Source organism: Heteronotia binoei, chromosome 5 (genome assembly GCF_032191835.1).
Source record: "Heteronotia binoei isolate CCM8104 ecotype False Entrance Well chromosome 5, APGP_CSIRO_Hbin_v1, whole genome shotgun sequence".
Taxonomy (NCBI): Eukaryota; Metazoa; Chordata; class Lepidosauria; order Squamata; family Gekkonidae; genus Heteronotia; species Heteronotia binoei.
This window is the reverse complement of record NC_083227.1, coordinates 140,930,571-140,957,420: the sequence shown is the minus strand read 5'-3', so window position 1 is coordinate 140,957,420 and position 26,850 is coordinate 140,930,571. Positions and strand designations below refer to the sequence as shown.

At 42.2% G+C, this 26,850-nt stretch overlaps 1 protein-coding gene across 3 annotated transcripts in view; it reads right to left on the bottom strand.

Annotated features, from left to right (window-relative positions):
• NDFIP1 (Nedd4 family interacting protein 1) overlaps window positions 1–26,850 on the bottom strand; it is a 56,972-nt gene that overhangs the window by 11,984 nt on the left and 18,138 nt on the right. For 2 of the 3 annotated variants that reach the window (XM_060240528.1, XM_060240525.1), the window contains exons 2-7: window positions 20,117–20,204; window positions 12,567–12,697; window positions 11,482–11,569; window positions 10,785–10,909; window positions 7,606–7,672; window positions 3,607–3,712 (exon numbers count right to left, since the gene is read on the bottom strand). In XM_060240528.1, the coding sequence (XP_060096511.1) occupies window positions 3,609–3,712; window positions 7,606–7,672; window positions 10,785–10,909; window positions 11,482–11,569; window positions 12,567–12,697; window positions 20,117–20,204 (603 nt within the window). In that variant the 3' untranslated portion in view covers window positions 3,607–3,608. Of the gene's footprint in view, window positions 1–3,158; window positions 3,713–7,605; window positions 7,673–10,784; window positions 10,910–11,481; window positions 11,570–12,566; window positions 12,698–20,116; window positions 20,205–26,850 lie in introns of those variants that run through there. The other variant, XM_060240526.1, reaches the window with a different exon arrangement.

The window sequence follows — 26,850 nt, the reverse complement described above, 5'->3', positions numbered from 1 at the left end:
CAGAAAAGACAGTGACTGTGGCCGTCTGTGGTGGGGATTTTAGCCCCACAGTGCCTACACTTTTTGAAAGTAACCTTCCCTTCCATACGCCCCGGACGGTGGGGGGGGGGGGAAGGGAGGGGGGGGACGGGTTGGAAAGGAAGAGAAAAGCGCAGAAACGGTGTATTTTTTTGTAATTTTTTTTTTTTTTTAAAGGACGAAAAAAGGGGAAAGAGAAAACGATACCAGATGAAGCAGAAGTAAGGCGAAGGAGAAGACGAGCTGAGGAGACGAGCTAAGGAAGAGCGCAGCGAGGAAGGTGTTGTCCGGGCGGCGGAAAGGAAGAAACTGAGTGGAATGGGCGCTCCCCCCCCCGCTCCAGGCATGCGCGGTCGCTGCCTGCTCCCCAGGGCGGGAGGGGAGCGCGCCAAAAGCGCTATAGGCGAGCTATTGGAACTCCGAGGAATGGATTCATTGCCTGCGGCAAGACCCATGTGTGGGACTGCACAGAGACCACGAAGAAGATGGTGCAGTTTACCAACACACAGTTTAAAGTTTAGTTTTGCCACCAATGTCCTGGATAGAGTCTCTTCTAAATATGCTGTTCTGACTACTGAAACTTTTTATGATGTTTTAATTCTGATGTTTGCTTTTACTGCTGTAAGCTACCCTGAGCCCGCTTGTGGGATTAGTATCTCTTGGATAAACACAATGCCTCTAAGGCAGTGTTCCTCAAATATTTTGAACTCAGGGCCCCCCTGCTAAGATTATTCTAAAATTCTGGCCTCTCAAACTTATGCCTGGCAAGTGAGTCTACAGAGGTCCTCACACAAAACTATGTGAATGTAGCCTTTTGTTACACATAATTAATTATGAATGAGACTGACATAATATCAAATATGCTTAGCCAAAGTGTTGCCACTTACCCAGTCATGCCTACTCTCTAGTCTGTCTCTAGCTCCAGTTCCACTCACTCACAGAACCCAGCACTGAATTCAGTAAGAGGGTCCAAAACCCACACTAATTTTTATCATTGGTATTCATCTTGAAATTGGGAGGCAGTACTCAAAAGTTTTGTTTGATGGGGGATGGGGAGGATCTGCATATATCTTCATGCTTCTGACAGGTGGTATCCCTCTGTCTAGAACATAGATGGATTTAGCCACATTTTCCTACATCAGTGAATTACAGCAGGGAAGCAAAACCTAATATGGTTATAACAGCCAATAACAGTTTTGCTCATTAAAGTTTACTGTGATGCAAGGCGCTTTTTTTTCTTTTTCTTTTTCTTTTTGAGGGGGAACGCACCTTGTCCCTTTTTGGAGCACTGGACACTTCCTTAACACATGAGGTGCAGTCCTAAACATAATGACATCTCAACCCATGCACTGCCTTGGAAATGTAGTTATTACCTGTGCTGTAGCATAATGTATTTAAAATAGCAAGATAGTGCTTGTGTTCATTTCTGGAAAACAAAAGCATTTAAAACTTTAAGATACTTCAGAGTGTTGTTATTTTTTACTTCCCAGTATGTGACAGAGATGGGAAATCAAACAGCACTTTCTGCAAAGGAATTGCAAATGGAAATCTGTCAAGAAATGCTGCAATTTTTAGACCAAGGCAAATTTAGAAATTTTTATCGCAGGTGGAGGAGAAGAATAGACTCCCCTGATTGTAGCCGCAGTGCTGCTCATAGCACTGGGTCTTTTAAAAAGAACTTTATGGAGCTCTATAAGGTGGGCGTGGCTAGATGACCACACTTCTGGTGACATCGGGGGTGTGGCCTAATATGCTATTGATTTCCTGCTAGGCTTTTTCTACAAAAAAAGCCCTGCTATGATGTAATGTTAGGTATATTTTTGTATCTTCGTGTCTCAGCTGCTTTTGACAACAGTGGATTCTAGTCTGCAAACGATTACACCATAATAAAGGTGGTAGACATTCAGATGACACAAGACTGTCATTTCTGCTTCTAGTCTGCAAAAGATCACACCATAATACAAGTGGTAGACTTTAAGGTGTCACAGGATTCTTGGTCATTTCTGCTTCCCTGGTCATGCTGCATGCCTCCCAACCCACCTTGGGGGCCACTTCACACTCTGAAAGCATAGGCTCTGAGGAGGCCTTCTCTAGTAAGAGGTGCTTTTTTATTTACCAAGGAGACAGAAACTTGTAGATGACATAAAAACGGCAGTGAATTCTTTTTACAGCTTCTTTCTCTCAAAGACCATCCAGATTCCAGCATAGAGAAAAGCAAAGCAACACTGACATAATACTCTGTGGTTAGGTAATGCTCTGTGATTAAGTTTCTTTACTTCCTTAGACAGCCAGTTTTCTGTAGTGGTTAAGTGTGCGGAGTCTTATCTGGGAGAACCAGATTTGATTCCTCACTCCTCCACTTGGACCTGCTGGAATGGCCTTGGGTCAGTGATAGCTCTGACAAAGGTTGTCCTTGAAAGGGCAGCTGCTGGGAGAGTCCTCTCTGTCCCACCCACCTCACAGGGTGTCTGTTGTGGGGGAGGAAGATAAAGGAGATTGTGAGCCACTCTGAGATTTGGAGTGGAGGGTGGGATATAAATCCAATATCATCATCATCTTCTTTGTGGTGTCCTTTGTAGTCCTGGATCTCAATGTTACACTGCAATACAAATCTGACTTTAAGTCCATTAAGTTCCTTCAAACTGGCATTAGTTAGACACAAGCCAGGGGTCTCTAAGGGGATCACAGGGGAGGAGGAATAACTTTGAAATCTCTCTGTCCACCAAATCCTCTTTCCTGATAAGGATTTATTTTAGAAGTCTTGTGCAATCTGATTTCACAGTCCCCCCTGCTTCCCCCACCACTTTAACTGACACTCACCTGGTACCAGAATTGTATCTCTACTGAAGAATTTTCAGTCCTTACCAGGCCAGGTGGTGGCAGTTATTGTTTTTCATTTGGTAAATTACAGTATCGTATTTTTCTGCATATCTGGGAGTCCCTTAAGTAGGTAGACAACCCTATTTTGTCTGTGGATGGCCCTGTAGTTGTGTTTCCATGGTCCAAAAAATGCAGAGTTAATGTATTATTTGATATCATCATAAATAAATTGTTTGGGTATAGAATAAAGTTGTTGGAAAGCAGCTTTTAAAAGGAATACAGACTGGGAACTTCATAAAATTAGTGGGGAAACAGTAGAATTTCACCATCAAATTACTGTTTTATTTCAGTAGCTATAATAACTCCATGAGCACATAAAAACTTTGGCTCCAAACTCTTAAGTGATTGTTAAGACAGAAGTTCTGCTAAGAATTAGTTAGTCAAAATTCTTTACAATTATTTTCAAATATTAATCCTCTGATGCCCTCTGACAGAGGTGATGCGGTATGCTCACAGTTTTTACTGGCATGGAAAACGTCCCTTCAGCTGGCTTTGTGTACTTTCTAATATTCTAGGAAAACACAAGGAAGTGATTTTCAATGGAACCAGTGAAATTTAATTAAGTTCAACTAGTATTATGATCAGAGCAACAATGTGAGACACACAAATAAATAAAATAGATCTACATGGTGCAAGAGATTCAATTTCCAAGTTTTTGTCAAGCCAAAAAAAAATGGAATTATAGCAGGCTCACTAGAGTATTATTACCTTTAGTAAATAAAGAGAACTCTAGTCCTGGGAAGAGTGGAAAATGAATCGGGCATCTTCCGAACTTTTGCATAATTAATAAATCCTCTGAGAAACAGGAGAAAGCCTAAGGAGAAAACACACAATTAATTTTACATATTTTTCTTCTTCTAAAGCCCAAAGCCCATCTTGCAGTTGACATACTCAGAAATTACTTTAAACCACACAAAAATATACATACATCTGCACATGATTTACAAAAGCCAGCCTGGCATATTGGTTAGAGCACTGAACTAGAATATGGGAGATCCGGGTTCCAATCCCCATTCTGTCACGGAAGCTCGCTGGGTGACCTTGGGCCAGTCAACATTCTCAGGCCACCATATCTCACAGCGTTGTTGTGATGATAAAATAACAAAGGCAGAATTATGTATGCTGCTTTGGGTCCCCACTGGGGAGAAAAGTGAGATATAGAAATGTACATAATATAAACAAACTCATTTCAACTCTTAACAAATAAAATCCATCTTTCCATAGATGTCTCTAATAAAGTTTTGTAAGCCTTTCCAGCAAGGTTGAAGCCTCTGCAGATTTCCCTTTTTATGCAATGCACACTACTTTGCAATTCCTAATAAAGAGACAAGTTTCCTACCCATCTGAAAATTTGTTATGGCTCCTGAATATTCCTACAATCACTTTCAATAGATAGTTCTATGTTTAAGCAACTGTAAGAAAGAGAAAGTCCTCTGTCCATTTTCTCTACACCATGCTTAATTCTATGGTCATGATGTTCCTCTTTAGTTATCTTTTTGTTTTATATTTGACTCTTTTCCAGTCTGGATTTAGGCCTGGTTTTGAGATGTCAAGAGCCTTGGTCACCAGCCTCATGGGAGATCAACACTGGGAGCAAAATAATACAACTCTGTTGATTCTCCTGGATCACTCAGTGGCTTTCAATACTATTGATCACATTATCCTGAACTGCCTTTCCAGGTTGTTGGAGGCACAGTTCTGCTGGGGTTCCGAGCGATGGGCACAAACCAGCTCATGAACTAAAATTCATGATGAATTTTAGCTGGTTCATGGTTTGTGAAGAAAAATTTGTGGCAGGTCAACCTGCAAAAGCTTTCTACAAACTTTCAAGCTCTTTGTGGCAGTTCATGAAGGATACATTTCCAGACAGACTCAATCTAAATGTTTACCAAACTTCAAAGCAACAGGGGAGCAGAAGTTGGAGGGCATGTAGAGGAGCATCCAGTGGAAATCCCCTACGAGTTTGATGTCTCTAGCCTGCATGGGATCAGTTCTACACACTCCTGAAACTGCACCTCTCATTTCCCCAAAAAGCACTTTCCTGGGGGCAACTTCTTTGAGGACGCTGTAAGTCTCCGTAAATCCAATCCTCACCAAACTTGAGAAAGCAGATAGCGATCCCCTGAGAGTTCGATGTCTCTAGCTTGTACAGGATTTATTCTATCACATCACAAATCTCACAAACCAAAACTGGGCATACCACAAACCAAATCGCATTTTCCAGGTTCATGCCTATCCCTGGAGGGAAGGTTTCAGTGATACCCAGCAATGCACCCCTAGAATATGATATAACTATGTACCCCTAGAATGTGATATAGCAATGCAGCCCTGCGATATGAAACAGCAATACCCACCTGAACTGGGATGGTCTCTTTTCCACAGAAGAGAGGCAAATCCAATTAAATCTCTAGGCCCCTAGGCAGGCCAATATGACACCAAGTCTGGTTCACAGGCTTAGCAGACATTTTGGCTGTGCTGAAAGGCTAAGAGGCATCCATTTTCTGATTCTGGGAATGGAGAGACCCAGGCCCAGATAAGGAAATATAGTGGGCAAGGCTGGAACATTCCTTCACCCTTTTGGTAACCTCTTTGGTAACCTGTTCTCAAACCATTAAAAAAAACAGGACATAAACACCCCTTGCAAATTTTAAACAAATGGCCTGGATGGTACGGTCTGTTGTCTCTCAGGAAAGACAGCAAAGACACAAAGGTTAAAAGCTAAGCGGCCATCTTGTTACGGTGGATGTGTGGTATATTTCTAATCTGGTCTTACATTTATGTCAGGGAAACTATTTATTACAGAATCTACGTTTTTCTTTCGTTACTGCTGAAAACCATCAGAGTGGAACTGTCTCCTAAACACATGACGAATGGATGTCCATCTTGACACATAGAGAGAGATTTATCACCTCTCATGAGCTTCAAGGGAAACTAGCCTCTGCAATAACAGGGCCATAAAACCATTTTCCCAGAGTAATTAAAATTCCTCTTTTGGAGTTTGCATGTATTTGACACCCTGCTTTTTCATTGGATACTTGGAATCTCTTGATATGATGTAATTTACACTAGAAAACAGGCCATCTTACCTGTTAGGAGAGGGCTCTCTTCCAGCCTTCCCACTGTCCCTTCTTGAGAGAGAGTCCCCTATCCCTCTGACCGAGCCTACATTGCAAGAACTAGGTACTGTATCACCTTCCCCCTTCCCTACCCATCAGCTAACCTCTGTAATTCCTCTTGTATGCTTGAAATTTTTTCGATTGGGATGTAACTATTTAAAATCATTTTTCAATAATAAAATGCATTAACTTAACCAAAGATTTCAGCGGTCTATCTCCGTAAACATGGACGGAGTTCCTGCTTACCTCACCTCTCGTAGTCTACCATTTTGAGCTAAGAAAAATTAACATTCCCCAATAAAAAGCTGGTTGAGGGAACATCAGATGTGCTGGGAGAGTACTGCTAACGCCTTTGGCTTGGGGTGTCCTGCAAGGCTCCATCTTTTCCACTATGTTCTTCAACGTCTACATAAAAGCTAGTGAGGTCAACCAAAGATTTTGGCTGGGTTGTAACCAATATGCAGATCATATTCACTTCTATTCTGTGATTCCAGCTGATTGCAGGGAGGCCATCTGGATATGGTGTCTTGTCAGTCACAGTTTTTGTTGCCTCTATTTTGTAAAGTTCCTGGTATAACATCTCTAAAATAATCTCTCAATGAAAACTGTGGCAAAGAACTGATCTTGCTTCTCAGTCTCACTGACCTCCTTCAGTTCTCTTTTTACAACTTTGTCTAGTAGTTCCCTTGTCTTCCAGGCTGGTTTCCTACACTCAATATATTTAAATAGATGCTTGCCTTTATGCCTTTAACCAATCTGAGCCTTGTCAACTTACATTTAGATGTTTATACCCTGTTTTTCTCTCCAATGGGTGTTTAAAGCAGCTTACAGCATTGTTCTCTTATCGCCACAACTGCCTGGGGCGGGGGGGGGGGTTAGGCTGAGAGAGTACAGCTGGCCTAAACCTTCAGGGCAGAGGAGGTATTTGAACCTGGTTGTTTTAAATACCAGTCTGACACTCTAACCACTATACCATTCCATTTATTATGACACAGTTGGCGCTCTTTTTATTTTTTCTAATTTAGGCACAACTTCCACTTTTCCAAAAGGGCTTGATGCTGCTATGTAATCCTGCTGCATCTTCTTGGACTTCTTTGTTCCCCTTCTACTACTCTACGGTATATATTTTAGCTTCATCTCTATTCTCCCTTTTATATAATCGCCAACTTTTCTGAAGAGATTTGGTCTTCTTGATTCTGCTCTCGTGCTTCCTTATAGCTGATCTCCTCAGTTTTGCAAAAGTTCCTCTTCTGAAACAGCTGACTGCATTAATGTCAATTCAAGGGCAACAAACCAGCAGCTGGGCAATAGTCAAAAAGGTTGCCTATTTGACATGAAGACAGTTAAATCCTCCACTAGATGGCAGGATTCCTTTAAAGACTACAGAATGTTCTACAAATTAGTCGAGGGTTATTAATATTGTAAACCTCCCTTAACAATTAAGAACTTAATTCAAATACTTGGAGAAAACCCTGCACTAAAATTGTTATTAAACAAACATCAATCTCTCCCCTCCAAAGGAATCAGCAACATGCATATGACTGTTCACATCTAGGGAGGTAAGAATTTGAAATCCGCTTATAACACTCACCTAATACGAGGAACACCCACCACAACCAGTACTGACCATCAAAGTAACCAGGAAAATAGGTGGAGAACTAAAAAAGAAAAAAAAAAGTTAGAGCACTGAAGTTGTTCTGAGCCTAACAGCCAAAAAGATCAAGCAGTCATGAGTGACTGGTACTCATGAGATGCACATGGTTCATGAGGTCACACAAACTTCCACATTTACTGAACCAGTTTGTTTCATAAGGTTCAGGGGAAAATCTCCTACCTCTTTTCTGCTGGTGGCTGCTCCCCAAGGCCAGCAGAATGGAAGGGTGGGGAGTTCATGCAAAAGCCGTTTAAAGGGAAGCTTCCAAGCATTCCCTTTAAATGGCTTTTACAAGCAGGTGCTGCATATGATCAAGAAACTGGACTTCACTTGTGCATGGTGCCCACTTGCAAAAGCCATTTAAAGGGAATGCTTGGAAGCGGGAGAGGGGGAGAGCAAAAGGGATTACTGAAATGGCTTGCATCCATTCAGCCTCCGCACCCCCCCCCCCCCTGCTTCTCAACACAAACCCCATGGACCTCCAAAATCACATGGAAAGTCATAGGAAGGTCATGAACAAGGATGGGTTTGTGGCTATCCCCACTCTTAACCATTATACCACTGGCTCTCGCTGGCTCTTTTAATCATGTCCTCCAAGTTGCTTTAGAACTCAGAAAAACTGGAGCTAAAAAAAGGCTGCATTGAAAGGAAACATTGTACAGTTTCAACATCAAAGGAACTGACATAAAAGCCAATTTTGTGGGAACACCTCCTATTGCTTTCAATTCACCATTTCCACTTTTTTCCCTATCAGTCTCATTTTGATCTGTCAACAGCTCCCCCTCATACCCAAAACGTTCTGCCTTCATTTAAATTGCAATAACCTTTTTGTGGAAGCAGAGGCAATATAAACTATAAAACCTATCCAGCTATTCAAATCATTCCTTCCCACGTCTCTTTAAAAGCAGCTGATTTTACATTTACAGTTTTACATAAACAGCTTTGTCAGCAACCAATAATTATTGGTTCTTAGGAAACAATTAAAATTTGACTTCCTTAATAAAGTCTAATGAATCATCGCTCTCTCTATCTCTCTTTTGACAAGCTATCTTTTATATTCACTTATTTGCCCTATTAACATGGATCAGTAATATACTGTATCGGTGGCACATCCAAGGCCATTATATCCAAAGTCTCCTTACAGGTTCACATGTCCAGTGGTCATTTGCTCCTCAAATATCAACACAGCTATTCCTAGTAGTTCTGAGACTAAGCTATAACAAGCACAAATTCTTCTGCTCCTTCTAGTCATGCAACATCCCACATCATTATACAGCCAAAGATCAGCTCCAGTTACCACCTTTAAGTAGAGCTGCTTTATGACAAAGGTCCTAGAAAGGCCACTGCCAAACAAATTAAGTTACTTCCCCTAGAGGTCAACAATGCCAAGTGCAGATCTGGGTTTTAATTCTGTAATAACCTGTTCCCTGCCTCAGGAGAAGGTCATGCTATTATTCAAGCATTTAGAATCAGAAGACAAATTCTGTGCTAAGTTTTCAGTCTTAAAAACCCATGTTGGAAAAGTACACCATACTCTGCTGAAAGGCAACTTTAAGATAAAAGGGGTTGGAAGTCCCTAGCTATGAATTCAGTGTTCTCAACATGCAAATCTTCTAATATGTGGCTAAGTGTTGTACCACCGAAGGTAAATTTAATAAAGATAAGAAAGCAGCAGAATTTGGGAAAAGCAAAACAGGTCGATTTCATCCTATTGTAAAGTTATACTTTGATGGCCTGGTTTATTTAGTTTAGGATGCCAGCTTTCGAAAATCAGCAGAACAGTCACTACAGAAGAACAAAAGCAAAATCATGACAATGTCACTGTAGAAGAAAACATAAACATTCTGGTATTTTTGCTAGAATCATGGAATATTCAGAAGATCCCAAGTGTGGGCCCTAGATGGTAGACTGCGCTTCATATATCAGTCATACCTCATTGTCCCCCTCCTCCAATCCATCTAGTCTCCTTCACTGTTCTGCAGGATTTGAGAGTTCCCAAAGACTTTTATCCCTAAACAATAATTTCTTTAAAAGTTACTAACTGATTTTAATACAGGAAATAAACAGAAACATCAAAGGCTTGTGGCGCCTTGATGAGTAACACATTTATTGTAGCATAAGCATTTATTTATTTAGGAATGAAAGTTCCTACTTGGGAACTTTTTACATATGTAAAAACAATATGATAACATCAAAGACTATCAATATAAAATCAAATCATTAAAAATAAAACAAAACAAATATTGAACACCTTTACAAATATCCATAAAGCAGGTACCAGGCCAGAAGCAGAGCAGAAATTAGCTAAAAAGATAAATCCCTCTAGTTAAAAGCCTGGGTAAAAAGAAATGTTTTGGCCTGGTAACTAAATGAAAATATGGTAGGCACCAAGTGTGCCTTACAGGGGCTGGCATTCCAGAAGAGAGGTGCCACCACTGCAAGTGCCCTATCTCTAGCCACTCCCACCTCCACTGTTGGGAGTCTTTACTTTAATAATCCACTGATGAAGTCTTTAATAATCACATTTTCTTCTTACCCTATTCTTTGCATCTCTGACAAAAGTGTGCCCTAGCCAGAGCTTTTTTTGTAGAAAAAGTCCAGCAAGAACTCATTTTGCATTTTAGGCCACACCCCCTGCCATCACCATTGTTTCACTTAGGGCTTTTTGTAGAAAAGGCCCAGCAGGAACTCATTTGCATATTAGACCACACCCCCTGACACCAAGCCAGCATTCCTGTGCGTTCCTGCTCAAAAAAAAAAAAAAAAGCTCTGGCCCTAGCCCAGAAAATACAGTGCCATAAAATCAGTGCTAATTTATAAGGTGCAACATAACTCCTTTGCTAGAGCTGCAATAAACTAAAATAACTACCCTTTGTAGCAAATCTTATCCATATTTTACCCTCTGACTGTAAGCCATTTTGTGTGGTTATAATAAAAAACGGGGTAAAAATTTTCTACAGGAAGTAAATAAATCCCATTTCAGAAATTGGGTTTGTTATTCACAGAATGTATCAGATTTACTGAAGAATTTAATAATGCCTATCTTGGAGACAGCACATCAATCAGATTCTGTTCCCATGCAGTCAGCTAAGGTTGTTTTCCACTTTGCTACTTACCCTGACAATCAAGATCCACTTAATGAGAGAGAGACCAAATCCAGAAATGGCCCCGTATCTTCCTGCTGCTGAGGTAGTCAGGCAGAAAGAGAGAAAGAATCCAATCCAGTTGAAAAGGAATGCCACTGAGGGAAAAGCAACAACCAAAAATGTCAAACAGGCTCATTGTGTGGTTGCCGAACACAAAATCACAGCAAACAATAAATAAAGCAAGTGAGAATCAATTACCATACTGCTAGAGATGGAAAATTGTCTTTAAAAGCTGTTCACTCCCTACATTTCCATTTTACTACAAGTTCTCTTCCTAGTATGCATATATAAATGCATGTGTGTGAACTAAGTCCCATTTCCGTTATCTTGAAAATACACCCCCCCCACACACACACAAAAAAAAATATTCTACTAAATAAGAGACTGGGAGACTACTAGAGAGTGTTCCAAGCGGACAACAAAACCTTCCTGGTCAGAAACATCTAGTATGTCAGTTATGTGCTTAACAGAGGCGGCTGCACAGAAGCAATTACACAAAAATTGGGCAGACAGTTATCAAATTAATCACCATCCATGGGGAGCACAAAATTAGCCTGGATAATCAATATTCTAGGAAGGCATCCAACATGTGGATGAACTGTCTTAAAATGTGGAAGTAAGGCTTGCTTATCAACAGCTCTATAGGGTTTTTTTTTAATGTACTTACTGAAGAAAGTCAACATGAAAATGCCATCATTTCCTATTCTCAGCTGGTCAGAATCATCAAAGTCATCCCTTGCCACAAAGTCCTCCTCCTAAAACACACATGGGAAATGGGTCAAGTCGGCCTGTAAATGTCTGACTTAAATTAATCTAGACCAGGGGTCCTCAAACTTTTTAAATAGGGGGCCAGTTCACTGTCCCTCAGACTGTTGGAGGGCCGGACTGCCGTTACTATACAAGGCCGCGGGCCGTCAGTTCTCCGTCTTCTGCATCTCTCTCCCTTCCCCACACCACACACCCTGGCCTGGGAACTCATCTCACCTCGGTATCACCTCACACTCTGTCTCCGTCGCCTCAGCCCAGTGCCGGAAGTGTGCGTTGCTAACGCGAGTTTAGGTCGAACGTCACTTCCGGTCTGATTTTGCCATAATCCGGCAGGCCGCATAAACGTCCTCAGCGGGCCGCATCTGGCCCGCGGGCCGTAGTTTGAGGACCCCTGATCTAGACTGTCTTGATAGCACAAGTTTAAAAATTTCTATTAGCTTTTTTTTTTCTAGAAGTGACCTCCTTCTTAGGATAACAGATTACTAAAACCTAGTATAAAAAGTGTATTCTTGCATAGTGAGGGGAGAATCAGGCAGCATTTAAAAACACTGCACTTCCCAAAGCGTCATAACCAATTTTTATCATGGAACTGCATCATTATAGAAAGTATTTGATGGTTTCAAATATTTATATCCCACCTTCTGACTTTTATAATCACATAAAGTAGTTTAACAAAAGATCAAGCAAAACAATTTAAGCCTACAAACGTAACATAAAATCATTTTGTAACCAATTAGCCACAGCAAAGAAATACAAGGTCAGATGCTTCACCACAAACTTAACATTAATGCAACCAAAAATGGATGAGAGGAGGGAGAAAAAAAGCCAACTTCCCTGAAGGGATGAACTGTTTAGCATCAGCCTTTGGGAGCAACTTACAGTGGCTGTTGGCAAAATGCACATTCAGTCTTCCCAAATGAAGCATACTAATGAGGATTTAGAAAACACACAAAAAATATACACCAGCTAACTTATCACACTTACCCTTCCTGGAACTAAAGGAATGGTAGCTTCTGCCTTAGTTCGCTCAGCTTCATCATAAGTAGGCAGTGTTGTGGCTACATTATAAGAAGGAGGTTTGGGGAAACCAGCTTCATCTTTGTAGTCAAAATACACTAGGAAAAAGAGGGGGAAGGATATAGATTAATTACGAAAGTAATGAACATCCATGTACTACAGAGTTTTCCTTCCAAATTCCTAGAGCATCCGGGAAAACCAAAGAGTTTTATCGGAAGCTCCTAGAGCAGCTGGTGTGTGATGCCGCCAACACAATGACATCACTTACAAGTGATGTCATCACGCCACCAACGTTGGGAGGGGATCCCCAAAGCGGGAGAACCCTCACCCTGCCCGGGAGCCTGGCAGCCCTGGTGCAAATCCTCCCTCCATTTTTTGGTTAGATCTATTGGAACCCCCCCCCCCCCCGCCAAAAAAAAATTCAAGGGTTTTTGTTTGTTTTAATTCCAGATCCCATTCCCCCCCCCCAGGTCCAATAGACCCGAGATTTGGGTGGGGGGGGAGAGAAAAACCAAACAACCCAGGAGTGGCAAAGCCACAAAACATAGCTGAGCCACAGGAGCACATTGCTCCAACCTCTCAGCTGTTTTCCCCCAATTTTTTCTGCTGTCCTTTTAAACCAGGCTGGTTAAAAGGGACTGCAGAAGAAGCAGGGGAGGAACAGCTGGGAGGTAGGGAGCAGGCTCTAAGGCTCTCACCTGTTTTCCTGGATTTTTTTTCTGCATTCCCTTTAAAACCAGCTTGTTTAAAGGGACTGCAGAAGAAGGGGGAAAGAGCTAGGAGGAAGGGAGCTGTCTCCCTGCCTCACAGCTATTTTCCCCGATCTTCCTGGTTCCTGAAGATATCTGGGACCCCCTACCCCATTTTCACAAAAAATCTTGGATATTTTTGGGATGCCTAACATTCCTGAAAAAATACCAATAACTTATTTTTTGGTAGCTTTTGGCTCAGGAAGATCAAAATGCACACCTCTAGGAAGGCTCTTATTAAATAATCAAGCAGAACAACATTTTCTCCTCTGAAACTTTCTGCTTCTGTCTATTACAACACAGAACAGCATATGCTAAGTTGCTATGAATTTTTCTTAGAGTTTTCAACAAGAGAAAAGGGTGAATTTATGGAATTTCATACTGAACTCTCAATACCTACAGCAGTGTCCTATTCACACCAGGCCAGCTACTGTAAAATAAACACAACCTCCTGGGAGCAACAATATTAATGAATATCACTACTGCAGGCTTATTATTGTAAATGCTCCACAGTATTATTTCCCCTAATGTGGTACCTTTTATTTCACATATTCAAAGTCTCAGTGCTTTTTCTAAACATGCATTAAAAAAAAAAAGGTAAAGGTAAGTCCCTATGCAAGCACCAGTAGTTTCTGACTCTGGGGTGACGTTGCTTTCACAACGTTTTCATGGCAGATTTTTTACGGGGTGGTTTGCCATTGCCTTCCCCAGTCATCTACACTTCCCCCCCCCCCCCCAGCAAGCTGGGTACTCATTTTACCTACTTTGGAAGGATGGAAGGCTGAGTCAGCCTGAGTCGGCTACCTGAAACCAGCTTCCGCCGAGATCGAACTCAGGTCGTGAGCAGAGAGTTCAGACTGCAGTACTGCAGCTTTACCACTCTGCACCACGGGGCTCTCTTACATTGCATTACAGAGCCTTATCTCTTTCTGAAATTATTCCTTCAAACTGATCTTTGCCCAGATTAGGTACAGTTCTTGCCAGCTGTAAGCTCTTCAGAGGGAAAAGTGATACATACAAAGGTTTTATTCCTTATATTCAGTATGCCTTAGTGTGATGTGAGGATTAAATTGGAATATGGACCCAGTAGCCTGAGCTACTGGGCTCTAAGGCCTTTGGCTGGGCCAGTGCAATACTGGGATACTGGATTAACCAAGGTCAAGTTTTGTACAGCTCCTTGGTAAGAAGCCTGCAAAGAATGGACTCATGATAGTCAGGCTATGTGGTCTGGTCAATGTTGTGCCAAAGGAAGCCTGAATATGGCTTGAGAGGAGGCCCTTTCCTCACTGTTTTCAACTTAATATTTGGTGGGGGAATATTAGAATTCAAGAAGCTCCCAGATGCTTTTAAACTTAAGGTCATACTTGGCTGCTGGATCGGAGAGTCCCAAATGTAATGCAGCTAAGCCTGGAGTTAAGTAACATGGCAGAGGCCAAGAGTTCCAAACATTTAAATCCCTTGATGGATCAGAGTCAAGGAACCAAACAATGTAAACAATGACCGAGCCTTATAACAGCTAGGGTGCTTTGGGAGAGGGGAGAATGTGTGAATTCACAAGCATATGAATTGTTTTGGAGAACTGTGCCTAGTTTAAACCACACACGAGCAAAGAAAGGTTTTATGGTACACATGGTTTGTGGAGTGCATGTGTGAGAAAGAGTGACATGATGATGCAATGCAAAGGACAAGGCATGAAGATAGGAAAGAGCAAGTAACATACAGAAGCATGTGAATAAGAGCAAAAGAGATGTGTGATTTTCTAGCAAATAAGTTAAAATTAGCTGCCCTACTAAGGAAAGCACAGGAGGGAAATGACAGAGGAGGAAGCTAGAGGATTACAAAGAAAAGTTAATAACCTTCAAGCCCAATTAGAGCAAGCCCAAGAGGCAAAGCATTTCCTGGCTATTCAAAACCACTTGGCTAAAGCTGCAATCAGCCATGTGGAATGCAAGGTCACCATTAATAAAATAAAAGGAGATCTGGGTGTGCTGAGAAAGTGTGATTGCAAGTAGTTACCTAGGTAAAACATTCCAGAGAGACAACAGACAGGCAATCTTCATTTTATCAGTGGAGTGGGGGGGATGAGGCCATTGCTGGTCATCTAGTTTAGTTGTCTGCCTTGGTCACCTAAATTTCCCCATTGATTCCCTCAATTCTGTTTTTCAGAACAATTCCACACCATAAGAACATAAGAGAAGCCATGTTGGATCAGGCCAACGGCCCATCAAGTCCAACACTCTGTGTCACACAGTGGCAAAAAATTTTGTATACACACATACACTGTGGCTAATAGCCACTGATGGACCTGTGTTCCATATTTTTATCTAAACCCCTCTTGAAGGTGGCTATACTTGTTGATTAATCAAATCAACCTATTTGATTTTGTTGTTTAACACAAACCAGTAGATGCTATCTAAGTTTAAAGGTCTCAGGGCCATTTTGGTTTGGCTATTTAAACCTCCATACATATGTTTGGTAAAGTCTACATCACTGGAACCAGTGGTGGAGGGTACTCCCTCAGTTTCATATTATCCAAACATCAGCTACTTAGGCTCAAGTTGTTTTCAGGTGAGACAGACTTCTGAAGTGTCTCTGTGAACATTCCTTTCTGTTGCATCTATCTTATTTTGGCACTTTTAACCTGCTTTTCTCCACTCAATGCAAACTCAATATAAAGAGAACCAAAAACCAATCTGGAAAACACACCAATATTTAAACCAAAGTTACCTAACAACAAATACAGGGCTTTTTTTTTAAGCAGGATTGCACAGGAACGTAATTCTGGCTAGTTTAGTGCCAGGGGTGTGTGGCCTAATATGCAAATGAGTTCCTGCTGGATCTACAGGGTAAAGAGGGGAGCAGAGACAGTGGTACCAATGCTGCCCAGGTACTTTTTTAAAAGCTTCTGGTGCTTGGAGTGGAGATGTAGAACAAATATCCTGATTGAATGCTCAGGCATCAGAGTTCTTCAAATATTGATTACATCCTCCTCATCTTGGTGAGCAGACTGAAGTATGCCAGCCTTCGGGGCATCATAAAATGCTTCAATGGGAAAGTTACATGAAATCTTAGCTGTCAATAGTGGGGTACAGGGTTAGGTGGGCTAGGCAGTTAACACCATTACCCTGGTTCAGTGGCTCTAAACAGTCAGCAACGGCCTTGGCCTCACTGGGGAACTGCCAGACTATTTCTCCTTGGTTCATCCAAGACCTCCATGGTCTCCTGAAGCTGGGCTTTTAATTTATTGATGGCAACCCTGCATCCCATTTGACTTTTGAACATGCTTCCAAATAAAGTAGAGTGAGGAAAAACAGTTTAAACACTAGCAGAAAGATACAATCCCCCTCTCCAGAAATAAGCACCCCTATAAAACAGTGCCCAATTAAGGTAAACAAAGGTGAATCTTATGTCTGTAGACTATCAAAGACTATCAAGTTACCTGTGGGGACAAAATTATGGTTGCCAAGTCTTACGTTGGCTCCAGCAGGGGATTATTTTCATGCATGCTTTGTGTGCGCAGCATGATGATGTCACCCGGAAGTGACATCATTGCGCTGGGCATGTCATGCCAGGAACACTCTAGGATTTGGGTAAAAATTCTATGGTACCACACAGTTTTTACCTGAATGCTAGAGTGTCCCCAGCGCGACATGCCCAGCGCAATGATGTCACTTCTGGGTGACATTTTTGTGCTGGGCATGTCACGTGATGATGGAGCTGTTTGGGAGTGGGGATTCCCCCAGCAGCTCACTCCATGCTGGCAGGGTGGGGGCCCCCAAACCAGGGGAAACCCTACCCCCAGCAGAAGCTTGGCAGCCCTAGGAAAACTACAATTAAATTATTTCAGCAGTGGCTCTGGGTTCAAGTTTTTACTCAGGAACAGATCTTACTAATGCTTTCCTGGTTACACCTCTTCCACCTTTTAGCTTGTACAAATTCACCATTTTTTAAAGTTAGGCCACTATATATTTAACCATATCCATAAGTGTTTCACTCCTTCCTCAGCATTGTTCATCCTTCTACACCAGAGCCAATGCACAAAAATATGTATGAGGTTCAGTCCACAATTCAGGACAGCAGACTTAAATGGATTGGAAGATAGAAACTCTCTTTAGGACTGTACTGTAAAAGCTACTAGAGAAAAGCCCCACATACTCCAGTTCAAGGTAAAATTTCGCACAAGACCTTTACTCCTGATTTAGCCCTGTCCCCAAGCTGACATTCTACAATAAAATCATAGAATCATAGAGCTGGTTTCTCTGATTCTAGTGTAGAATGTAAGTTTGGGGACAGGGCTAAACCAGGAGTAAAGGTCTAGTGTGAAATTGATCTAGGTGTCTTTCTGGGTGAAGAATAGACAGCCAACTGAGAATGAAAGTATTCATCAAGTTGCCTGCTCTCACAAAACTTCATTCTCTCCAAGCCTGCTGGGAACTTTTGGCTTCTCCTAGGAATTTGTACTATAGGTAAGACCATTAACCAAGCAGTTAAAAAAAGGTTATGAAGAGGACGGTAAACAAGAGCAACAAGAAATCTTTGTGCCTCTGAAGGGACACCTGCACCTTAGTGTACCCTGATCCAGCTTTCCCATTTACAATTCAATTGGCTTCTTCAGAAACACCTTAAACCAGCAGTAAACATAACGTAGTGATATGGAGCTGCATTCACAGTTTTGCTACTGCCAGAAAAGTCATAACAGCAGCAGGGCACACCTCATCTCCTGGAAGTAACTGTTACTTGCCAAAGGCAGACAGTTGGATATTAAAGTTACAACACTGATTTAATGGCTAGCAGCCAGAAGCTGTAACCATCTCTGGTTTATCAAGGCACTTATGATCAAAATCGACTATTTTTAAACTGAATACAGGAGAAGCTTCTACAAAGTAAAAAAAGGTGACCCAGATGCAATGAAAATAGTTATTATAACACAGGGGTCCCCAACCCCTGGGCCGTGGACCAGTACCGGTCTGCGGCCTGTTAGCAACCGGGCCATGAGTCGTATAATTATTTCATTATATATTACAATGTAATAATAGAAATAAAGTGCACAATTGTATCATCCCGAAACTATCCCTCCCCCCACCTGTCCCTGGAAAAATTGACTTCCATAAAACCGGTCCCTGATGCCAAAAAGGTTGGGGACCACTGTTAAAACAAACATTTCTAAAGAAGGACACTTTCCTGAAGGTACCAACCTGACTTCTTAATATTAATGTCTTTATAACCCTCATTGCTGAGCAAATTATATTAACAATTTAATATGAAAAGTGAATAAATGGCGTATTTACTAATGAGCAGAACAAGTCACAGGTTGTATGACGTATAAACACTGATTGGAATATATCCAGTAAACAGTGGTATCGTGCAGACAATATATTAAACGGGATACAATTAAGCAGTTTTAAATCCCACTGATTTCAATAATGAAACATATGCATAAATCTAATTAAAATTTGTATTTCTATTTTTAAAAATTCCCTCATGCCTTCAAGCCATGGCCGTCTGATGTGACTGGTTCACTCAAAGCTAATAATTTGGTTAGTTACTAAAAATAAAGGATGGTTGGAATTATCATAGTCAACTATCATGGAGGTGACAGGAGCAAGGCATTATGAACTTTATTCAGGTGTGATTATATGTAAGAAGAGATCCCTTGTATGCAGTCTCTACGGACAATCAAAGTTAATTCCCTTTGCAAAATGAACAGTTGTCATGGCTATATTCATATCAATTATGAAGCTAATCATATAATGAATGTCACTTAGAAGCAGATTATGGTGTTTTGATTCATCCTATTAATTCTGCAATGTATGAAAATGTATTCCCAGGTGTAAATTCGAAGCCCAGATGGTTTGGAACTTTTCAGGATGATCGTAGCCTGTTATAACAGCTGAGATCAACTCAAGCATGTCTGTATAATCGTTAGAGATACAATGAATGCTTGGAGGAAGCTATCTTCTGAAAGCAATAATTAGCTAATGTTTTCAAATATGCTGCACAAGCAGCAGCTCCTTTTTCCAGACCAAGGTAAACAGCATATGCAATGTAGCGGCTTTAGGCCTAATGCACAAGAAATACAGGATCTAATTCTCAGAGGAATGTTAATTAACTTCCATGTTAGTTCATTTGTAGCAGCAGAGAGCAGTAGATGCAAAAGAGAAAAACCCAAGGCATGACATGTGCAGAACAAAACCTCTAGCATGAGATCTAAATCAGAATGCATTATTGGCACAGGGAACATGTCTGTATTAAGAGTTCTCATTTCCTTGGTTCCGCCTCCTCTTCTCAGTATCTTAATCAGACATAATTTTTACAAGCAAGCAAATATTCAGATTAATTGTCTACACACATCAATACATTCACATGAGGTTGCAGTCTTGATCTAACAAAAAGCGAAGGAATGAAGCAAATCACAAATAATCACTCCTACTATGGCCACTAGCAGCAAATCCAAGCTGATCTAAGATGCAAGAATAGTTAGAGCAATATATTATGAAATACCAGATTCCTGTTATGGATCCTATATTGGCCACCTCAAGATCCTACCCCACCCCCTGCCCAGCACAATTCAGCTCTTTCATTCCCTCAACCTTGGTCTTTCTCTCTTCTCTTTCTTCCCTGATACATGGACTGTTTTCTGTCTCTCTTTCTTGCTCCTTCCTCCACCTCAACAGTTACAGATGACAAGACTCCATGGCCATGTGCAATAAGAACAGCCAGAGTCTGCAAAATTTCATGGTTCTATCAGCAACCAAATTATATTTTTACCTGAATTTTCTCCAGAAATGCTGCTGTAAGGTGGCGGGAAATCATTAGCAGTTTGCAGATTATCACTAGGTTCTTCTTCATTCTGCAACTGAACAGAAACATTTTCCATTCAATGTGAGCATGAACAAAATAAAACTGCAAATTTGATTGTAAAGTATATCAGGTTAAGTTCAAAAGTGGCTGTATTTGGGACTACCTCTCTCAATATGCCCCTGGAAGAGCATTGCACTCTGGGACTAAGCAGCGCCGGATCAAACCCTGTGGAGGCCCCTAGGCAGTCAAAATCTCAGGGGCCTCCTCACAAATTATCTCAGAGTTGGAGCACCCACCCCGCTGACCACAGCCCCTGCAGGCACCTTCTCAAAAGCCCCCTTGACAAAACTGTGGGGGAGAGGCAGAGAGAGGCAATCTCGGCGATGACACCAGCAGCAGTCATAACAGGCAAGATGGGCAAAAAGCGGCTCAGTTGCTGGCTGCACATGCAGACTGGGGGAGATCTGCAAGCAGGGGGAAACCATGGGGGAAAGCCAGCCTGGGGCTCAAAAGGCATGGGGCCCATAGGCCAGTGCCTACCTGGCCTAATTGTTAATCTGGCCCTGGGACTAAGACTTTTTTGGTGGTCCCCTGGCCTAAGAGACCCCTATCCGGCTGTCCTCAATGAGGGCCAAGGCTTTTTCAGCCCTGGTCCCTGCTTGGTGTAACTTTCTGCCAGAGAACATCCATGCCCTGCAGGAATTACCTTTCCATAGGGCATGAAAGACAGATATGTTCAGCTAGGCATTTAGTTGAGGACAGTGACAGAGCAGTACATTATCTGGCATTCTCACCCCCTACCCCCCCCCCCCGCAACCCTCCTCGCAGGCAGTTCTTGGGCATTAAATTCTTTCACACCATCTTGAAATATGTATTGTTTGTATGCTACTGCTATTTTAATCTTTGGTTTTAATTTGCACATATTTATTGTTCTAGTTTTGTTATTAGCCACCCTGAGCCCTGCTTGCAGGGAAGGGCAGCCTATGAAATCCAATTTCTAAATAAATAAATTTATAAATAAACTAGGAGTAAGATCCATTGTGAAGAAAAATACAACAGGCTTTAGAAGGAGTCACTGGGTGAGTGCCTGCCACCCTTGCTGTATTCCCACCCATCCAAGTCAAGGCACTGATTCCCCCCACCACACCTCAACGGGAGCTGATCTCTGCCATCTAGAGAGCAGTTGTAAATCAGAGTGATCTCCAGTGGCTCCCCAGGAGGAAACGGCATTGTACCTGTCTGAGGTCTTATCCCTCCTCAAACCCCACCTCTCAAATCTCCAGGAATTTCCCAACCTGGCGTTGGCAACCCTAGCTCCTTCAATTTATCTGGCCCTCTGACTTCAGGTTTCCATTGCCTTCCCCCTCCCTGCAGCCTCTACATAGGAAAAGGACAGTCTTTCTTAACAATGTGGGGAGGGGACTAAAGCAGCTTACATCATTCTCCTTTCCCCCATTTGATCTGAACAACAACCCCATGAGGCAGGTTAGGCTGAAAGTCTGTGACTGGTCTGAAATCACCAAGTCAGCTTCCACAGCCCTCACGGGAAGGTTGAAAGCAGGAAAAAACAATTATATAATAATGAAAATAATTCAATCGAGATTCAAATTAAATTGCAAAAGACCTTTTAAATAATGTGATAATCACATACTTCATTCCTTAAATCATACAACTCGGGTGAGTAAATTCAATGACATTCCATAACAAATTTGCACCTAAGCACACATACAATATTTATACAGAATTTGATTCTATGAACAAAGTGCTTAGTGCAGAAAATTAATGAGGAGATACAATATAATTTTTAAATCCTTTAAAAATGTAACCATTTTAACAGTGTTAACATTGTACAAATAAAGCACAACAAGCACAAAGAAAAACAGAAAAACCATAGATCTCCCTATGGATCACAACAGAACATATTCTAAATCAATTCCTATAACTTTACTAGCAAGAAACAAAGCTATTAGTAATGTAACTAAATATGTATTCTCATGAAGATCATTGGTGTTGGCAAACTAATTTTAAAATAATAAATTATGTCAATTTAGGAATTTAAATTATGACTTAAATTGCCTCCCACCAAACAAAAGACTATCAAATAAAAGTTTTCCATTCTGAAACTCATATTTTTTCCTGAATGCAGAGTAGCTGGTTACTATATAAGAACATAACTCATTCACAGCTAAATATACTATAGCAGTGATGGTGAACCTTTTAGAGACGGAGTGCCCAAACTGCAACCCCAAACCCACTTATTTATCGCAAAATGCCAACACCACAATTCAACCTGAATACTGAAGTTTTAGTTTAGAAAAAACAACTCTTAGTGAAATTAACAAACTGAAAGAACATTTGGTCTGCAAAGCATTTGCTTAGGAAACCAACAAAATAGTAACATGTCAGACTGGGAGAATGATGGTGAGAGTGTCACAAGGCAATAAATGCAGGCTGTTCATTGCTCTGTTGCTTGCAGGTCTGGGTTAAACTGAGAACATGCCTTTCCCAGTGGTGTTCCTGTCTACCTAATCTACTTTTGAACATGTAACATACATTATAAACATCATTCTATTTTGCCATTAGGAAAAAATACATTAAAATGTAGTGTGTTTAGTAGGAGCTGGTGGTTACGGTGTCCAAATCAGATCTGAGAGGTCCTAATTCATATGCCCACTCTGCCCCGGCAGCTTGCTGGGAAACCTTGGACCAGTAATATACTCTGAGTTAACCTGCCTCATAGGTTTGTTGTGAGGATAAAAGAGAAGGGGAGAGTGTATCAAACCACTTCAGTGTCCTTTTGGGGAGGAAGGCAGGGGATACATGATGTCAGTTAATAAATTAAGTTGATGAAAGGAGTCCACTGATTTATATGGCTAAATCTGAGTCCAGCAGCACCTTAGAGAACAAGATTTTTGAGAGTCAAAGCTCCTTTTATTTAATCGAGGGAGCTCTAATGCTGGAAAACTTGTGCCCCTTCCCCCAAATCTTGTTGGTCTCTAAGGTGCTCCCGGGCTTGAATCTAGTTGTGCTACTATGGACCAGCATGGCTACCCTTGGAAACTTCAGGGATAGTCTGAATTGTATTAACTAGAAAGTCTGATGTGAGAAAGGAGGACCAGTTTGGTGTAGAGGTTAAATGTGTGGACTCTTATCTGGGAGAACCGAGTTTGATTCCCCACTCCTCCATTTTCAGCTACTGGAATGGGTCAGTCATAGCTATCACAGAGCTGTTCTTGAAAGCACAGCTTCTGGGAGAGCTTCTCTCAACCCCACCTACCTCACAGGGTGTCTGTGGTGGGGGAAGAAGATAAAGGAGATTGTGAGCTGCTCTGAGACCCTGAGATTCAGAGTGAAGGGCAGGATATAAATCCAACATCTTTTTTCTTTAAACTAAAATTGCAATCCTGTGCATGTGTAGAGAGTAGGTGCCACAGTGCTCACTGCAGATTACTTCCGAGAAACCATGGAGAGCAAGCCCAATGAGGAAAGGTTAAGGGACTTGCGGATATTCAGTCTGGAGGAGGTTGAGGAGGGAGACATGATTGCTCCTTTGAAGTATTAGATGGGCTGCCACTTAGAGGAGGGCAGGGAACTGTTCCTGCTGGCAGCAGAGGAGAAGACTAGCATAGGAAAAACTTTTTAACAGTAAAAGTTGTTCAACAGTGCAATTGACCCTCTCACTGGCAGTCATTAAGCAGCGGCTGGACAAACACTTGTCAGGGATGCTCTGGAAAACCAGAACACCAGTGCAACAGTTCAAAAAAAGCTTATCAACAATTTCCTTTATGGTCCCTGTAGCTTGAAAGAGCTCTGCTCATATACTGCTATCAGAAGCATCATATTTGAAAGCAAGAAAGCCTGCAGTTCCTCCCTTTCCACTCCTAAACCAGCTGCTGTTTCTGCCAGATTAGAGGGATCCAACATTTTCTGTAATAAACCTACATCCCATCAAAAAAACGTGCTTGATTCAAGGTCCTGATCTCCTACCCCCCATCACCACACACCCATGCTCTCTTCTTCCCTTCAGCTTGGACCGTGCCACAACAGTTTTGAAATATGAAACACAACCAGGTCTTGGCCACATGAAAATGTGAAGCTGCCTTATACCCATCTCTCTAGTGCAGGGGTGGCCAAACTGTGGCTTGGGAGCCACATGTGACTCTTTCACGCACATCATATGGCTCTTGAAGCCCCCACCAGAGAAAGCATTTGTCTCTTTAAACCAGTTCTTCAAGCCAAGCCAGCCAGTGGCTTGGAGAATGCATTTGAAGTTCAAGTTGCTTTCTTTCTACCTCTCTCTCTCCCTCCCCACCTATTTTCCTTCCTTCTCTCAGACATCTGACGTTCATGTCTGGTGGCTCTCACACATCTGACATTTATTTTGTGTGGCTCTTATGTTAAACAAGTTTGGCCACCCCTGCCCTAGTGGGTCCCATCAAACCCCCTCCCTAAAACTGCAGGAACACCTGCAAGGAATTTTCCTCTGTGTGTTGTGCTTAGGGGCTGCATTGTGGTTGCACCCTCCCAAGTCAGAATTCCAAAGGTGCCTACGAGCTCAAAAAGGTTGGAGTGCCCTGTTGTCTCTGTGAAGGAGGCCCAGTTAGGGATGCCAGGTTTGGGTTGGGAAATACCTGGAGAATTGGGGGAAGGAGCCTGAGTTTGGGGAGAGGAGGAGCTTCAATGAGATATGACTCCAGAGCCTCGTGCACGGGTGTGTGTGTGTGTGTGTGTGTGTGTGTGAGGGAGCGCACGTGCCCACAGAGAGGGCTCCGAGTGCTTCCTCTGGCACCCATGCCATAGGTTCGCCACCACTGTACTATAGCATTCATGCTATGGTGCACTGCCTCCAGAGTTCATCTCCAGACTACAGAGATCATTTCCCTTGGATATAATTAATGCTTTGGAGGGTGGATTCTTTGGTATCGTACCCCCACTGACGTCCCTGCCCCCATAGCTCCACCCCCAAATCTCCAGGAGTTCCCCAACCTGGAACTGGTAACCTAGCACTTCTATCCCCTGCCAGGGACCAGGGAGGACTTGGTAATCCTACTCCAATGAAACTGCTGAGGAATATTGTCCAAAGATGCCTTCAGTATATATGACCTCAGCTCCACTTCTCCTAGGGTTGCCAGGTCTGTGTTGGAACATATCAAGGGATGAGGTGCCACCTTTTAAACTTTACAAAAGATAATAGATCTGAAGAATAAGCAGAAACCCCAGTTTTGTCCATTGTCCTACTGATAGCCGTGATGTTTGGTACTAGAGGGAACAAGTGTGGGCTTACGAGAATCACAGGGGAGGACCCCATCTTTCCCCTCACTTTTTTGCTGGGCCTAGTACAGCTGTATTCAGGGGAACTGCACTGCTGTATAGTTATTTAAACTAGAAAAGAAAAACTGAGGGAGATGAGGAAGCTGGCCTGCACAAGTCTCTAAAAGCTTACTGTATCCGAAAGTGAGATCTAGGTGGAGAGCCATGTTGGTCTAAAGCAGTAGAACAAATTTTGTGCCATGGCACCTTTAAGACCAACAAAAGTATACTCAAATATGAGCTTTTGTGTACAGGCACACTTCCTCAGATACACAGAAATGGAAGTTAACGTTTCATATATACAGGCAGATGCCTCTACATAGGTGAGCAGCAAATTAGCATACAACGTAATGAAGATGTTTTGACTTATGCAAAGTCTAGGTAGCAACAACAAGCTAAGTTTCTAGGTCACAATATGTTTGGATTTAATTACAGGGGGGAAACAGTGTACGCTAATTTAGAGGCCTCTGCCTATATATACGAAATGTTAACTTCCACTTCAATTAGGCTTCCCAACCCCCCCCCCCCCGCCCTGGCAGGGGACCCCCGAAATTGCATCCTCCTTCCCCGCTCTCAAAAAATCTGGGGGTGGGGGGGGAGAGAGAACATACCTTTAGGCATCATGTTGTAGAGCTTCTGATCCGTTTTAAAATGTGTCCCTTTAAGGCTGCACAGGAAACAGGAAGGGCTTCATGGAAAAGTAACAGTTTCCATGGAGAACGGCCCCTCCCTTTTCCTGTGCAGCCTTACTTTCGTTTTCACAGCAAGCACATTCTGCTGGAAGAAGACCAAGTACGGTAAGTGTTTGTGTGTGTGAGAGAGAGGGAGGGGGCAGGGAGGGGGGGATTCCCTGGTATGGAGGCCCTCCCCCCCCCCTTAGAAAGCGTGGGGGGGAGGGAAATGTCTACTAGGCACTCTATTATTCCCTATGGAGAATGATTCCCATAGGGAATAATAGGGAATTGATCCGTGGATATTGGGGCTCTGGGGGGGGCTATTTTTTGAGGTAGAGGCACCAGATTTTTAGTATAGCATCTAGTGCCTCTCCCCCAAAATACCCCCCAAGTTTCAAAACGATTGGACCAGAGGGTCCAATTCTATGAGCCCCAAAAGATGGTGCCCCTATCCTTAATTATTTCCTATGGAAGAAAGGCATTTAAAAAGGCGTGCTGTCCCTTTATATGTGATGGCCAGAACTCCCTTGGAGTTCAATTATGCTTGTCACATCCTTGTTCCTGGCTCCACCCCCAATGTCTCCTGGCTCCGCCCCCAAAGTCCCCAGATTTTTCTTTAATTGGACTTGGCAACCCTAACTTCAATACATCTGAGGAAGTGTGCCTGCACACAAATTCTCATACCTTGAATAAACTTTTGTTGGTATTAAAGGTGCC